At 39.0% G+C, this 16,308-nt stretch overlaps 2 protein-coding genes across 7 annotated transcripts in view; both read right to left on the reverse strand.

Annotated features, from left to right (window-relative positions):
• Nucleotides 1-1,008: 1,008 nt before the first annotated feature.
• ABHD10 (abhydrolase domain containing 10, depalmitoylase) lies at nt 1,009-11,376 on the reverse strand. Of its 2 annotated transcripts, XR_010884825.1 has the most exons (6): nt 11,270-11,376; nt 7,414-7,597; nt 6,392-6,503; nt 5,201-5,338; nt 2,462-3,594; nt 1,009-1,141 (listed from the first exon to the last, which is right to left on the reverse strand). XR_010884825.1 is itself a non-coding variant. In XM_067300594.1 (5 exons), exons 1-5 carry the CDS (start codon nt 11,364-11,366, stop codon nt 3,253-3,255), a joined length of 873 nt encoding a protein of 290 aa, XP_067156695.1. In that variant the 5' UTR covers nt 11,367-11,376; the 3' UTR covers nt 1,009-3,252. The 2 variants fall into 2 exon arrangements, 1 of the variants encoding a protein (XP_067156695.1); XM_067300594.1 differs by having other exon boundaries at nt 1,009-3,594.
• Nucleotides 11,377-12,779: 1,403 nt separating this feature from the next.
• PHLDB2 (pleckstrin homology like domain family B member 2) overlaps nt 12,780-16,308 on the reverse strand; it is a 71,303-nt gene continuing 67,774 nt past the window's right edge. For all 5 annotated transcript variants that reach the window (XM_067300634.1, XM_067300651.1, XM_067300657.1 and 2 more), the window contains 2 exons: nt 15,484-15,569; nt 12,780-14,722 (listed from right to left, as the gene is read on the reverse strand). In XM_067300634.1, the coding sequence (XP_067156735.1) occupies nt 14,582-14,722; nt 15,484-15,569 (227 nt within the window). In that variant the 3' untranslated portion in view covers nt 12,780-14,581. The remainder of the gene's footprint in view (nt 14,723-15,483; nt 15,570-16,308) is intronic.

Consider the following 16,308-nt stretch of genomic DNA (forward strand, 5'->3'; position numbering starts at 1 on the left):
TAGGTTGTAAATCTCTCTGGTTTCAGGGATGCTACAGCAGGAAAGCTGGGCCTTTAGCTGTTTTTCTTCAGACCTTCTGCTACTGCAATTAGCAGTACAGCTCTGGCAACACTAACACAGGAACAGGGAATGCAGTGGAGAACACAGGTTATCACACAACCCTTCCTTCAGGCATTTGAACATGTCCAGTTGGCAGTAATCAACATGCTGGTAAATTCCAGCATGAACACACAGAAAATGCTATGCCTGCGAGAGCAATACCCATGGAACTACTGCGGCAAATTTAGAGGAAAAAGTCTGGCTACATTAGGTCTACCTCAAAGCCATCTTTGCATTTAAGAGGAATAAGGACTGAAAGCAGAAAATAGTAAAGAAACTCAGAGAAAAGGGCATTAGCATTCGTTGCATCTCAAATGTATTATCTGGAATACTCTATTAAGAAAGTATAATCTCTGCCTTTGTATTTAGGCAGTGTATTTTAACTCTGGGGTGCACCTGAAGCAAACTACCACTTATCTCCATTTAGCGAGCAGGGAAGAAATGTAAACAGAGAACTACAAAACCACTGACTAGCAAAAAACCCCTAGGATTAATCGTTTCAATAATGCTAAGGTCTAAGCAATTGTTGCTGCAGTTGTATCCTCAACGATTGTGTCAAATAAGCCAGTTCTGCTGCCTTCTCCCACCCAGATGCTATCACAACAGAATTAAAACAAACAAACAAACAAAAAGCACACAACTCCCCCCCTTCATCTTTGTTTTCAGTTATCTTGCACTAAGGCACTGCAACAAAAAGACTTTACCCATGAGATACCAATTGCTTGATAAAAGTTAAGATGAACCTTTGAAGGAAGACAAAGTAATTCTTTCAAGGGAATTACACAGCTCCAGTCTATGCAGAGGTATAAAGACTTTTCCAAACTGTTGAACAGAACAACATACGTACATTCAACTGGATGTATACAGGGATAATGCCCATTCAAAAAAATAACTCAAGAGTTTTTCAGCTACTGAAATAACTTCTTTAATAAATGTGAAAGAAAATACATCTATTACAATTGGTAACCTTGTGCCTTAATTAAAGTTGAAGTAATTCTGAACTACTGCAATCTGCTTTCTTCTTTTCATCTATTTCTTCTTCCTTTAAGAGACAAAGCAATCTGAGACATGACAAGTGAATCAAAAAAGAAATTGCCATAGGTAAGCTAACAGCAAAAAGTTTTAAAGTAACTTAATTTTGATTTGACTGTCTCTTTAAAACTCTCACAAATCTGTTTTTCAGGTTATATTAGATGCAACGGTCATATGAATCCATATAAAGAAGATAACTGTTTAACAATACATAAAGATGAACACAACTCAAGCTTCAGGAATGGAAGTGGGTGAACAATTTCCACAAGCCATCTTATTTTTTCCTCAAAAATATGTATTTAAGAGTCTTCAAAGCTTAACAACGTAATGAATTGCATATTCATGCTAGCAGAAAAAGTGTCTACTCCCTTCAGAAACCAGAAATATTTGGAAACAACATTCCATGGAATGATATAATTTCTAAGACAGATATTCCTGAGCTAATTGAATTGAATTAGGGAAGTAGTCCACTTAAATTAGGAGGGTCACATCTATATTATAACCTTACTATAGCTTTCTTTTGAACTAGAGCCATCTCTTTTATCCTCCTTCCTCCTATCAGGATCCAAAAGTTTCGCATCAAAGCTTTTTTTTTTTTTTCCCCCAGTGTTGAAGCCTAAATGAAACCCTACTTCCAAACAAGTCATCTGAAATTTATTTTTTGTAATTTTTTTTTATTTTATTAAATGAGTACCTCAGCAAAGCTCCGTACAATGAAATTCTACTGAGAATGCTAACACCAAAAAAGACAAATCCCATAGAAATACCTTGCCCCTAGAAGCCTTAGTCTTCTGGGTATCAATAGTGATGCCACTTACTATTTAAAATAGCAAAGCCAGAAACTACTAAATGTTTCTGACTGAGGTTTCACATTAAGGCAAAGGGAACTAATTCCAACCTCTCATCTAAGTCCTGATCTCTATTCCAAATGTACGAATGACACCTTACTTTTGGACAAAGGACGGGTAATAGTCATATTTGCAATTAAATTCATATACTATTAAATTCTAAGTGACTTATGTTACAAGAACTATCCAGCTATTACCTCTAAGTTTCAGTTAAAAGTTGTTCATGTTTGCAATTGTGCACCTCAAGTTAACTCCAGAAGACATGGTTCCTGATAATCTATACATAGAAGAGAGGCAGTGAGGCCTTATGGTCTCGTACCCCTCACTTTAAAGCAATTACTATAGAAGTAAATGGGTCACAATACTGATCCACCTTCAGTTTGCTTTACACCAAGATTATATATTATTCCCTTAATAAGTAGTCTCACAAATTAAATGTTATACAAAGGTAGCCTGGAGAAGAGGACATAAATCCTACTTACAGGTATAGATGAGAGAGTTGTATTCACACTTCGAGGCACTGCATTCTTAGGCTCTTAAGACAGCAACAGTGGGATTCCCATACACGTGGGCAGCTCCATAACAGGCCTACGGGTATTCATCTCTGTAAAACTTAGCCTTGATCTACTCTAAACAAATCCAAAATAACTTATTCCTTAACCAGCACTCCAAGCACACCATCTTCACAGGGCTTCACATGCCTTTTGTTTTACAATTTTAACACTATTTAAGGACACTATCATCATTTTATGTGAAATCTGTTTATTATGCTTCATGTTTATTTGCTCTATTTCTAATGACAATAACTTCGCTAAACACTTATGTTGTATTTTGGCTTGCACAGAAAGGTTTCAGACATAAAACAAGAATGTTAGAGCATAAAGCACAATACTGTAAAGGTGTCAAAGAAATGAGAAAATTAAGTTGTATTGTACAGGCCAAGTAGTAACAAAATGAACCGCTGGCATGAAATAAGAAAGGTATGCGTTTCAGTACAAAACAGTGTAGGAAGCTTGTGAAAAAAAGGTACAAGTGGTGAAAGAGAGATTTTAAAACAAACAGCAGCACTCTCTTCACATTTTGAACTATCTGTGTAAATGCAGCATTAATAAAAATACCTGTATTTACAGAACAGAGGTAAGGAACAGCAGTTAAAGCTCTGGTTCTTACTGTGATAGTCACAACCCTGGCATCACCCTTTTAAGAACAGGGTTTCCGCTACTCATGGAAAAGAGTCAGGTGCAGAGGTCATGCATTTATGCTACCATACAGCTTATGCTAGTGTTGTCAGCTTGTCAATTAAATCATCAATGGTATTCACAAGAAGTTTTGTATCTTCCATCTCACTCATACGATGTTGGCCAACTTTGCGGAGGATAACATCCACATCTTTGCTCAGAACGCGATCAGCAACTTGCATAGAGATCTGCCAAGGGACATCATCATCCTTCATGCCATGAATAAGTCTTATGGGACATGTTACAGGAATAGGACTATTCAACACACAGTGGTTTTCTGCTTCTCTAATGAAGTTATATGTCAGAGAGTAATAGCCTTCCTCACTATGCTTTGTTGGCAATTTCCATTCACCTTTTTCTTCTATTTCTTTTTGTGCCTATAAAAAAAAGGCAAAGAATACACAAGAAAGATGTTATGAATTCTTTAGAGTGCCCCAACTTCTCATTTCTACTCTAAACGCACTAAAACCTCCTCAGACTTTAAATTTCACTTTGCCCAGTCCTATTAGAAGAGAAGATATATTCCTATTTGCCTTCCAGTATCTGAGAAGGCAAAACCCGTACCACGTCACAAAAGCTACGCTGCACCTCTCTCCTGCAATTAATCTAGTCAATACTCCCCAGCTAAATTAAGCTTCTCAGCCAGAATCTATCAGAAAGAAAAAGACATATAGCCACAATAAACAGCACATCTTTCTGGCTTCAATCAATTCACTGAACCTCAATCAAGGAGACTCCTAGGAAACAGGAATTTTCCAGTGATGAGCCTTTTCTGGCTTTGCCATGATAGCTGTTTCAATACCCTATTTCCTCACTCTGAGGACAAATCTGCACATCCTTAGAATCTAAGAAAGACAATTTTTGATCAAGTCAAGTCAATATTTTGTTTTTTTAATCTCTTATTTCCTCTGCTAATACAGCACAAAATCTGTCGTAACAAATAGATTAAGCTTATGTCAGCATAATACTAACATGACTGCTACATACAAGAACAGTAACATCTACTGAAAACACGTTTATTTTTTTTGTACATTATTCCTAACTACCAGTGACCTTTGTCTCATTTAACTCGAACCAACCTTTTATGCTACCTCTTGTGACCATAATAAGTATCTTTTAAAAAGCAACATTGTTGTTCTTCACAATTTTCCCTATTTTGAATAAAAAACTCAGCATGAAGGATAAGAAATATTTCCTTACATGACATGATACCACTCATTGTTTCAACCTATTAAAATAAGCAAGCCATAAACAGATGTCAAAATCAAGCCTGCTCAGGATCAGTAAAGCTTAAACTCATGTACAAATAAAGCCTTAGGTAATGATACTAGAATATTGTCAAAACACCTTCCAAAAAAAATAAAGAAAATATTTTACTCTACAGTATGAGTTATTTACTGTCATATTTCTTTGTCACATTATTACAACCAATTTACTTTCCTGAAGACTGAATGTTATCACTACTAAGCAGGCAGCTTGGAGAAAGATCTTCTGCCATCTAGATCTTAGAGTTTCTTAACAAACACACTAATCTGAAGACTTCCCTTTGTACAGATGACCTGTGTTGGATTTATCTCATCCAATATCATCTTAACTACTTTAACAGCTACTTCTTCACCCTTGAAAGCACAATCCTATTCACCTTATATCCAACAAGCTGAATAGATTCAATCCAATTTGAATACAAGTATAAAACCTTTAACACTGGAATCTAATGGACTGCTGAACAACAGGGGTCTATAACTCCATGTCCTATATGCCACAGTAATATAAATGTATTCTGGACAGTATTTGCATTAGCTTCACAGCAGCAGCACAGTATTTTTCAGATTTTCAAATTAATGTAAGTTTTCAGTTTACCTCCACCACACATAGAGAAAAATTACCAAAAGATGTGTAATCCAAGTACAGTGTTTGAACAACACAGTATCTTAAATGCTTGATAGATTTTAACTTGCACAAAAGCCAACCATGAGCATTTACCTCAATGGGAAGCCTGTTAAAAGTTGTTACAAGATGATCTGCCGCTATAGCTACTCCAACTAGAGCAGCTACTTTATCTGGACGCGCCACTGCAGCATGAAGCATCAGCCATCCCCCTAAGCTGGAGCCCACCAGAATCTTAAAAGAGAGGAAACAAGATGTTTTATTAAGATATTTTATAGGAAACATCTAATAATTTTTTTTCTTTCACAAAACATCTGCTTTCATCTTGTTTAACTACTTAAACCTCGGGCACAATCCTGCTGTCCTTACCCAGGCAGAACTGCTGTCATCTCCAGTGGAAATTTTGCCTGAGTAAGCACCACAGGATCTGGTATTTTATTATTCTTTTTTTGTTTGGCATGGCTGGTTATTGCTGACTGGGACTGAAACACTGTAAACAAAATGAGAGGTGAAACAATTCAGTACTGCATGTATATTTTATGCTTCCTTCTTAAAATAAACACATATCACAAAGGCTCAGTGCAGTGGCAGGGACCAACAAAAGCAATTTATAATACAGAAAGGTTTTAACAAAATACTGATGTATTTCCAGGTTGCAGCAGTTTTCAAGGTCCTCACAGTAGTTGAATGAGCTTCTATATCCCCTTCTAAAGTTAAAGAAGAAACCAAATGCTGCTTCTGCTGACAATTGTTAGCTATTTCACCATATACAGTATCTTAAGTTTTAATGTTACTGTAAGTCATTTTTAATTAGTTAATAGTTATTTTAATTAGTTAATTCATCAGCATCTGGACACCACCATTTAGATACCAGGGAAAAGCTTTTTCACTAGGAGGGCAGTGCAGCACTGGAACAGGCTGCCCAGAGAGGTCAGGTGGAAACTTCATCCTGAGAGTTTCTGAGACTCCTCAGGACAAAGCCCTGGCTGACCTGACCCACTGCAGTGACAGTGCTGTCCTAGGCAGGGGCCCGACTAACTGACCTCCAGATGGTCCTGCCAACCCACGTTTCTATGGTTCTGTGATCTATGTGCATGCGAAAGACTTCCTACGAATCTGACTTATTTCAAATGAATCATCTTGAAAGAGAGCGAGTGCAAGTTGTTAAGAGAAAAGAGACTGTAAATAGAAGCTATTGTTTACCAGAGCTTTTGGAGCACATTTTCAAGGATATAATGCTCTATCTTGAGGGAGGAAAATGTTCTATATATAAAAATAAAATATAACCTGTGGTCCATCTGTAAGTTCATCCAGTATAGACAGAACATCCTTTCTCCACTTCCCTATTGTGCACTCCTCGATATTACCATTTGAACTTCCACATCCTGTATAGTCAAATCTGCAAAAGTAACCATAAAAATGAAAGTTGTAGTACTGTCCGTAGCTACACAGAATCTAATGAAATGGTACCATTTAATCAAAATTGAACAGAGGACAATGTATCACACTGCTTATTTTCTTACTTGGTCCTGCTTATCTTTACCATCAAAAGTCACATGAAAGGAGATTTAAATACAACATACGCAATGAGGTGATGCAGTATTCTCTTATAGTGTGAGATATAAATAGCCAAATTTACCAGGATAATTCCCAGATGTGTAGAATTTCCCTTGCAGCAAAAAAGTGACAAACTTCAATTTTAAAAGGTATTTTTTTTAAATGTAAAGAATCTCTCTTTCAAATACTATACCCAATTATGAACATTTATGAAACTCAGCATTCCACCTAGACTATCAAAGCAGAATCTCACCAAGTATGTACATGATCACCTAAAATCATACAAGCCACTGGATAGTTTAATCAGATTTTGTAGTTAAAAAGAATGCTAATAGTGATAATTTACAAAAATTAGAATTCCAGGTCTTAAACCCAAAATTTATAAGCTTTTCTTTCCTTTTTCATTTTTGTGCTTGCAGCCTTAACACAACACATAGCACTGACTAGACTACAGAAATTTATCACAGTTTTCTAAATTACTTTCAGAATACATTTTCCTGATTTACTTCAGTCTCTCAACAGAGCGCCTAGGTTTCAAATGCACGTTTTCACTGGAAAAGAGATGCTTTTAAGCTTATATATGGCATAGCCCATGTTCCAAACCAAATGCCAAAATCTACATTTACTAGTAAGAGATTAAGCAAAATTAATCTCAGTACTTAAATATTTTTTTCTATTAAAATCATTCCCCCCTCTCCCGACCGATGATACTTAATTGTTTCATTTTCTTGAGAACAACAGTCTGAATGTACCTGATGAAGGCATGACCTAGAGAGTTGCAGAAATCCTCAAGGGCAATTGCTTTCTGACCATTCATATTTGAATTAAGGCCTGGAAGGAAAATAATCCCTGGATTCCTGCCTTTTAGTTTATGATAAGCTAGATTTGGTCGATCTGGTCGAGTAAGGAAGCTAACCGATGACTTCAGCCTGCAAACTGATAGAAAGAGCTATTTAGTACAATCATCATGATAACCTTGGCAAAAATACTAATATTTTATAAAATTAGGGTTCAGAAAATAAGGGCATATTATTTGAAAATAATATACTTAGGCTCAAGTGAAAAAAACAGTCCCCCTTACATTCTTCAGTGGTTATAACTACTATTGATCAACCTGGAAGGGAAAAAACTGATTGTGATTCATTCTCAAACCATTTAACGCCAACCACATAAGCAGTTTACTCAGCAATTAGCAAAGGGGTTGACAGAAGCCGAATGCTAACGTCTGCTATACTTCCTTTTCCCTCATGTTTTATACCATCTTGAATGTTTACTTATTTTCACAAGAAATGATACTTTTTCATCTGTTTATTTTTTTAACTTTGGGACTGAAGTATTATGCATGAAAGGAAGTTTACAATTACATAAGGTGGCAAACTTTGGAGGAAAATTACAACTGAAGGTCAAAACTGCAACTGGGTCAAAATCCCAAATCCACAAAATCTATGCAGGAGACAGATACAAAGGGGAAAGTTAAAAAGAAAGTGCGAACTAGGAAAGAAGCTTGCAATTTTACCTTTTTTAACACGATGAACATAAAACAGCACTGGCATTGACCAAAACTAAATAAAATAGCCAATAAATAAATAATATCTAGCCTTTTGGAGGCCTATCATCAACAGTTATTTCTGCTTAAGCTAAGTATTACTGTCAGTAATACTGAAAATAAATAAGGTGATAGGCTCTGTGTCAAGTTATTTAACATGTGCCATCTTAACATCAGTCTTTTTCCCAGATATGAAGCATAGAAGATTAAAAAACCTACATTTTCTATAAATACAGAGTAACACAATTAAACACATCCCTTAAGAAGAAGGAGTTGACCTTTGCAGATCTATGATTTTCTTAACCATCTTCTAAACAGGCACAGATATCCCATTACATGGTTTGGTGTATTCTTGCCAGGGCAGATAAACTATTCTATTGCTCATGTTGTTCTACATTTATCTAGAATAAAATACCACTTTGCAAATCTAAGGCATTTTGCAAATATTTAAAAAATGGAAGATTTGTTTAGTTCAACTTCTGGTAAAGTGATCTGCTACACATTATTAGAAGAAAGGGAAGTTTTCCTATTGATGTACTGAGAACTTAAATTATTTTGTTTTGTTTTAGTTCAAGATAGCAAACCAGACACATTTTGAAAGCAAACATTAGGTTGGACTCTGTTATTCATATTAATAACCATCAAAAATTTGAGCTGGTTTCAAACAAGGACGAAAGATTATCAAAGTCAACACTGACTAATGGATACTACACTGAATCTCAACGGCTGTTAGCATATTTAATCTAAGTTTAGTTGTCTGTTGTGCGTGAAGATAAGTGATTTGTAAAGAGGTGTTAGTGAGAATTAATCCACTCTCTTATCCCACTTTGCAAGATAATTTGTTAAACTGAAAGCTTGGTCTAGACTTCTGATAAGACTGTGATACTCTTAATTCTTAGAATAAAAGAGGACATGTTCTTGAATACTGCAAAACAATAGTGGGGTACAAAGCCCACACTATCCCAAATGAAAGATGAGGGCTCCCTGCTGACATAACCAGTAGATAAATTCTGCAAAAACAGGCCTTGACAATGTCACACCATTTAACTGTTCTGCAGCTTTGGGTTCTGTTTTCTCACTATCAGAGAGATTACAGTCAAGCTTTTTGTATTAATTTGCACATGCATGAGTAAAGGCGCATGCAGGAAAAATATGGATATTACAAAACACTGAATGTTAATAGTTAAAATATAACAGTTAGAAATTTGAACTACAGATTAAAAACATTAAATCTTTCCTGAAAAGTTGGGACAGTTTTTTATCCTACTAATGTTGCAATTATTATGAAGGTGAATAAATATCACAGTAAAGGTGTATTTATTCAGATGTGTCCACACTACAGCTTTTTGTTTGTGTATCTATGTCAGTAAGCCAGCCACTTCTTCACTCGCCAGCAATAGATTAGATACATCAGAAAGTGCTAAACTTGATAGAAAAAATTAGGAATATTGTTCTCTCCCCAAAACCCTCATAACCACCTCTGCAGGGGTTAGGTTTCCACCCTGCAGCACTCTGGAGGGTGCCCTCAAGCTCTGACGCTGAGCAAGGTTTAAACTGCAGCTACAAGGCAACTGCTATCTAAGCTGCTCCACAAACTAGTCTTGCACATTTGACAAGTGTCACTGTCAATGCACGAGCAGCAATCCTAACATGAATAACACAAAAACCTAAAGCCATCACCCCAGCCAGCCAATCTGAAAGCACAGTCCACATGAGTCACATTCTCAGACTTTTCTTCAGACTGGTCAAAAACATTAATAACTGAACATCCACCCAGTAATTTCTTCTGATCTCACTGAAAGACCTCAGCAAGACCAGGGAAGCACTTCTGAAGGGTGAAGATTATAAATTACAGTCAACAGCAGCTAACTACAGGAAGACCCAGGTGCCTTTTCTGATACTACGGAAGTCTCTCATCAGCAACACTGTGCGATTTCTTGTTATGGCCAACAGCAACCACAAATGAGACCCGAACTACACAGGTGGAAGTCTTAGCCAAAGCCAAAGCAATCCTCTGAACAATTTGGGATGCTCAAGCACTGTAAGCTACCCACTGCAAAGAGGAGTAGCAGACAAATGCAGCTCTTCTAAATAACGGACTCTACATTATCCACACTTTGTTTCATGCAATCACAGATACTACAGGGTTAAAAACCCCACCAGGACACCAATGGGTACTGCTGCTTAGCCCTCTCTCAGAGGGCTGTCAGCACACTCAACAATTAGCTATTCTGATCATGCTGCAACCATTTTCTCTAACCTTTCAGGGAAAAAAAAATCAAGAAAAATCATTGCAAACACCTTTTCAGGCAGATACGCAACATTCATCCTTAGCAGCAGCAAACACTTTTATTCACTTCTACTTTGAGCAACCTCAGATGAGGCTCACTCCCTCAGCAAAAGTGAATGGTTTTCTGTCAAGTTTAGGGAACTGGATAAACTCAACAAACCAGACAAGCACCGGGTCTGGAAGAGCGAGAAAGCAGCCTTGTGCTTCGGCAGGTGATCACCTTGCTCAACAGCGGAGGCCAGCAGAGCCCTTCGGCGGCCTGGCGAGGCCTCACCATTAGGCACGCTTCACACCGAGCTGAGGGAACCGGGCCACCTTCTCCCGTTTGCAGCCCCTAAGGCAAGCGGCAGCAGGAACGGAGGAGGGAGCAACCGCACCCCTGCGGAAGAGCAGCTGCTCCCTGGACACGCACAGGTCCGCGCAGCCCCCGCGAGCACCCCGGGCCTCCTCCACCTCAGGCCGCAAAGGGTGCTGCAGCCCACGCGCACCCGTCACGCGGCCGCCAACGGACTTTAACGGCCGGGCTCCCCGCCCCCACCCGCACTGCGGCGGCTCCCGGCCGGGGCACCGCGCCGAAGGGCGGCGGGGGGGGGGGGTGCGGGGGGCACCTCCCCGCCGAGGGCCAGCACACCTCCCTAAGCCGACACACACGCACACACACACAAGCGTCTCATCTCCCCCAGACTGACTGACTGACACCCCGGCTCCCCGGCCGGCGCCCGAGGGGCAGCGCAGTAAGACCAGCGGAGGCGCCCCACGGCCCTTCCCTTACCCGGGAGGCCCAGGACGCGGCAGCCCCCCGGCCCCAGGCAGCCCGCGGCGGCGGCGCCACCCCGCACCAGCCCCCGCACCGCGCCCGCCGCCGCCATGGCCGCAGCGCCCACGCCGCGCGGCAGCGGGCGGGGAGGCGCCTCATTGCGCACGCGCCGCCCGTCGCTGGCGAGGCCACGCGCATGCGCTGCCCCGCCGCTGGCCCGCCGGGACTAGGCGCGCGTGCGCCGTCGCTGCTCGCGGCGGAGGCCATGGCGGGGGCGGCCCCGCCGCCGTTGCTGCCCCCAGCGGCCGTTAGGGCGGCAACGAGGAGAGGGGGAGCTAAAATTTACCCAAAACGCCTCGTGCGTGTTGTTGCCTTGTGTTCCGGAGAGGTGATCCTCGGTAGAGGCCTCTCTGTATACGGCTGATAAGACCCAGTCTAAAAAATCGAGTACTTCAGGTAGCCTCTAGATGTGTGGATATAAAATACTGTGTTATACGTAATTACCTGGCTCTTACAGGCTCGGCCAGAAAGGATCTTTCAAGACCCATCCTGCCTCCCTCCGTCACCACCGGGGTTTAGCAATTTCTCCATCTACTGGCCATTGGAAGTAACTAATATTTAGTTACCATTTTTCCACTCCGGAGCAATACTTGTCCATGCAAATAAAACCAAGGTTGTCAAAACACGGTTTTACTTCGGAAAGATCTTTGCACCCGGTACTTTTTGTGTACAGGCCACGGCAGCCACCCGAAAAGAAGAAAAATAACGTTAAGAGAGGCCAGCGCCTACAGAGCTAAGGGTGTTTTCTCACGGAAGCGCCAGCCCAAGCTATCTGCCGTTGAGAAAGGGCAGGCCAAGGTCGGCGGCAGCTGCCGTTTCTAGATACAGCCTGTGTGTTTTGAAAGCGCCCGATCCTGAGGTGCTTAAAGGTAAGGAGGCAGCTGACTCCCCTGGAGGCAGGCTTGGCGGGCTCGCAGACCCACGATGAAAGATGGAGCCTGCTGCTCCAGTTTAACATGGTGCAGGGAAAACTGCTTGTTGCTTTGTCTCGATATCCACCAATACAAAAACCGCTACTCTGTGTGTTTAATGACAACAGAAATAAAACCGAAGGAGTCAAAAACTGCATGGGTTCCCATGATGAGAGCCCTAGTATCTCCTGCCATCCGAGTCACAATCAGAACAAAATATTAGGCAAACTGAAAATCTTGAAATTCAGCAATTTCTATTTTGTAGTTTAAAAAAAAAAATCAGTTTCCAGGGCTGTTCACTTACAATTTTCAAACTGGATGGACTGTAAAAATGAGGAAGTTAGGTATATGCAAAGAACAGACGATGCTCCTAATTTCACAGCTGTTCCTGAAAGATTATTTTTTGTAGCTCTTTTATGGGGAAAAATATGGAATGCTTAGATTAATTATTACTGAGGAATACAAAATTGCTTACACAAGTGTACACAAAATTATTTAAAGGAAAAGCTGAAAAATCTCAAAATGAAGAATCGGGTGAATATTTAAAACAAGTGTATTTTTAAAAACATTTATTGAAATGCCTTCATTGCATCATGCAGGATACAAAAATGATTAGAAAACCTTTATAACTATACTTATAAGTAAAATCAAGATACATCAGGGAACAATAATAATTATATAAACCAAAGCAATTAATTTCTGATAGTGCGTTAAATCATTAGATTACAGGCTTCTTATGGTGATCTGCCCAGATTATAACTGTCCCTTCTTTCATGATTCAAGTCAGAAGTGGTGTTCATCATGCTAGACCAACCATGTCACCTGTGTATAGCACAAAAAGAATTCATACCCGTTCATTACAGATACAGGGTTTTAAAAGTACAATAAAAATATTCTGTCAGCCTATTTTATTCTGCTTTCAGTTTTTAATTTGCTCCATCAAAAGCCATTAACTTTTCATTAAGGAAAAATGTCTAATGCACTTTCTTTAATTACACGAACCACATAGCACATACAACTCTTGATTACTGGAATGGGGACCTCTTTAAAGTCTTAATATATGAGACTTTCTTGAAATTCAGTTCTATTAAATATGTTTTTGCAATATTAGTCAAGGTCTTGAAAGTGGTTTTAAACTGGAGACCACTGTATCCTCAGATTTCACTTACTTAAAACTTTGAGGGTATTTTCTTTATATACTGCTTAGTGTAAACTCCTAGAACTTGCCTCTTTATTTGTATTCTATTTGACAGCAATACTCTGTGCAGACATTCATGTAAAAAATATTCTGGACTGAAATCCTGACTTTAATGAATTTAGATAGGTAAATATTTTGACACTGACTTCACAGGGACCAATATTCAAGACATTTGAGTAGAGTGTTCACTTGGCACAGAGCAAGATTAGAATCAAAGTAGGACCTGACTACGTTAAAAGAAAATTGATGTAAGATCCAGCTCAATCTATTCAACAAGGCAGATTAAGAAAACACCTTCTTATGACAAAGTTTCCTTCTAATATCAAAAGTTTCCATGTTTTTTTTTTTTTTTTTTAATATCACCTTGGGGGGGGGGAATCGATCTTTATAAAGCTATCCTCTTTTTTTGTTGTTGATCTCCACAAATGCAGACTTTAAATATCCAGTTGGTGCAACTGGGTTATTTGACCATATAGAATAATGCAACAATTTAATTATGTTAAAAGTCAGGAAGAGTTTTGGCACTGTTCCATTATAGAAAGCTAAAGTAAAACTAACAATTTGAAAAAAAAAAATTATGATAGGGGAATTTTATAACTCTTTGGCTCTGTTGTAATACTTAACTACTAAGGCAAGTGTGTGTACCTTAGGGTTGCTTTTTATTTTTTTTATAAAATACTTGACTAAAAGAGTTTTAAAAAGTCAGCTAATCATCTATAAATGTCAAATGCTGCATATTAAAATATATGCTATTATACCTTTTTGTTCCATTACTAGAATTTTTGCATACTGATGAGAACACACACATTTGTAAACTGTTTAGTTTGAGCTTCTGAAGACATTCTCTGTATAGGAGAATTTGTACAGAACTATCATTGAATCAAGATGCTGTCATTTAAATTGCCTGATTATCCATTTCAGAGCACTATGATTGAACAGCTTTAGCTCTTTTGCTCCTATACAGATCAAATAAAATAAGCAACAGGTCCTCCTTTTCAATGCATTTGTAAACCCCTTTCATTCTGAGGTTTTGGGTGCACATCATAAGGAGGGTATTTCTGAGCATTCACCAGCAATCTATGTGGCTTTTCAGATTTTACTACATATGGCTAACTTCATATGTTAGGTTATTGCAATTTGCCCTATTGCCCCATTTTATTATAACATGAAGTGGGTGTAGCCTTCTGCGCCTGTAACAATAACATCCATCCATATTCTCATGGCTTCTGGCGTAGGAGCAACCATATAGTATATCCGGTCATGTGTCTTAACACTGAAGGTGAGTAGTGGATTGGGACTCTAGAACAAAAAGAAGAAGAAAGAAAGATATCAAAAGAATGAAATGAAACCAATTTATTGCCACTATAAGTAAAATTATTTACAGGGAGATTTAGGACAGGGTTAAGAAGAATGATGCAATGCAAAATGCTGAGCACTGCATCCTACTTTGCAGTCCTGGAAGCAAAGATACATTTAAAGTGCTTGCACTCGGCATACACACTTTTTTATGACATCCTTCCACTCTTGATTATTACAGAGCAGTACAGGGCTCCCAAGAGTTGCTTGATGTCCAAACAACAAGTAATTCCTAGGTACCCCATCCAGAGGTCAAAAGCACTTCGGCTGAAACAACTCCAGGTGCAAAAGATAAGTTCAGAGAGTTCACAGCTCTTCTGAATTATACATGTGAGGCAAGGGGATGCCATCAGCTGCGGGTACCAGTTCACTCCCTCCCTATGATAGGCACATACTGCCATGTCTTGATTTGCCAAAGCCACTGAATTCTGTGGTCTAGCCAAGAGCAGGGCTAAGGAATTCCTCCAGCAAATTCCATGTGGAACTATCACTTGGCACATAGACTCCCTCTCTCCTATCTCTCTATTTTCACTGATATCAAAGAGTAATGCTTATCAGTGGTCTGATGTCATCTTCCTTTTCCTCCACCCTGTTTATGTGCAAGGTTATTTATATTGTCAACTCTCCCTTTGTATTTACAAAAGCTACTGCACTTTGGGTACTGCCGTACGATACTCAGTTAAAATAACCGGAACAAAGATTACCTTGTATGCATTCTTTAGATGATCATAATAGACTTCTTCAATAGCTTGAAAATATATTACACCTTTTAATTTAGTTTCGTGTTTATCTAAAATGGAAAAAAGAATGACTTTTGAAAACTGAGATAAACACAGTACTTCAAGAAGCAAAAGGGTAATTTTCATTTCCACATTTGTCAGCATATATGTGACTGGACTAGCACTTCTGCTTGTGAAATGCCCCAGAAATCCTCAACATCTCTTATCAGTAGGACAGTTGAGTTAAAAGAGATATATTTCCTACTTTATTTGTCTTCTTTTCAGCTTGGTTTCCAAGGAAATAAGGCTTTTGCAATTTCTCTATTTGTAAGTCAGTGCCTTCACTAAAGCATCTGAACCTTTTGTCCAGTTTTAGCTAACAGAGGCACAGATGTCTCTGAGATATTAAGTTCCTCCAATTCCACTGGTAGCCAAGTAGAAGAGAGAAATCCACATAATCTCACTTGGGGCAAGGATTCCCTCCAACTGTCTGTGCTGTTCAGACTACTGGATGGCCAGTCATCATCATAAACCAGCCAGACTTCACATATTGCTGAAGTATTACAACAAAGCTAGCAGGACAAGACCCATGGTTTTCCTTCAAAGAAAAACTGCTATGAAAAGCAAGTCTGAAAAACAATTTGATAGTAAAAGCCTTACATTAGAACAGCATTTGTGCTTTTATTTGTTTAGAAATGCTTCTTCCTGTTTATAATAAATCTATAGTCTCAAGCTAATATTTATTACTCAACGGTGAAGTTAGAAGCTTGCCTGCAATCTGTTATGAGCTTTGACACATGGACTAGTTTA

Source organism: Apteryx mantelli, chromosome 1 (assembly GCF_036417845.1).
Source record: "Apteryx mantelli isolate bAptMan1 chromosome 1, bAptMan1.hap1, whole genome shotgun sequence".
In the NCBI taxonomy this organism is placed as follows: Eukaryota; Metazoa; Chordata; class Aves; order Apterygiformes; family Apterygidae; genus Apteryx; species Apteryx mantelli.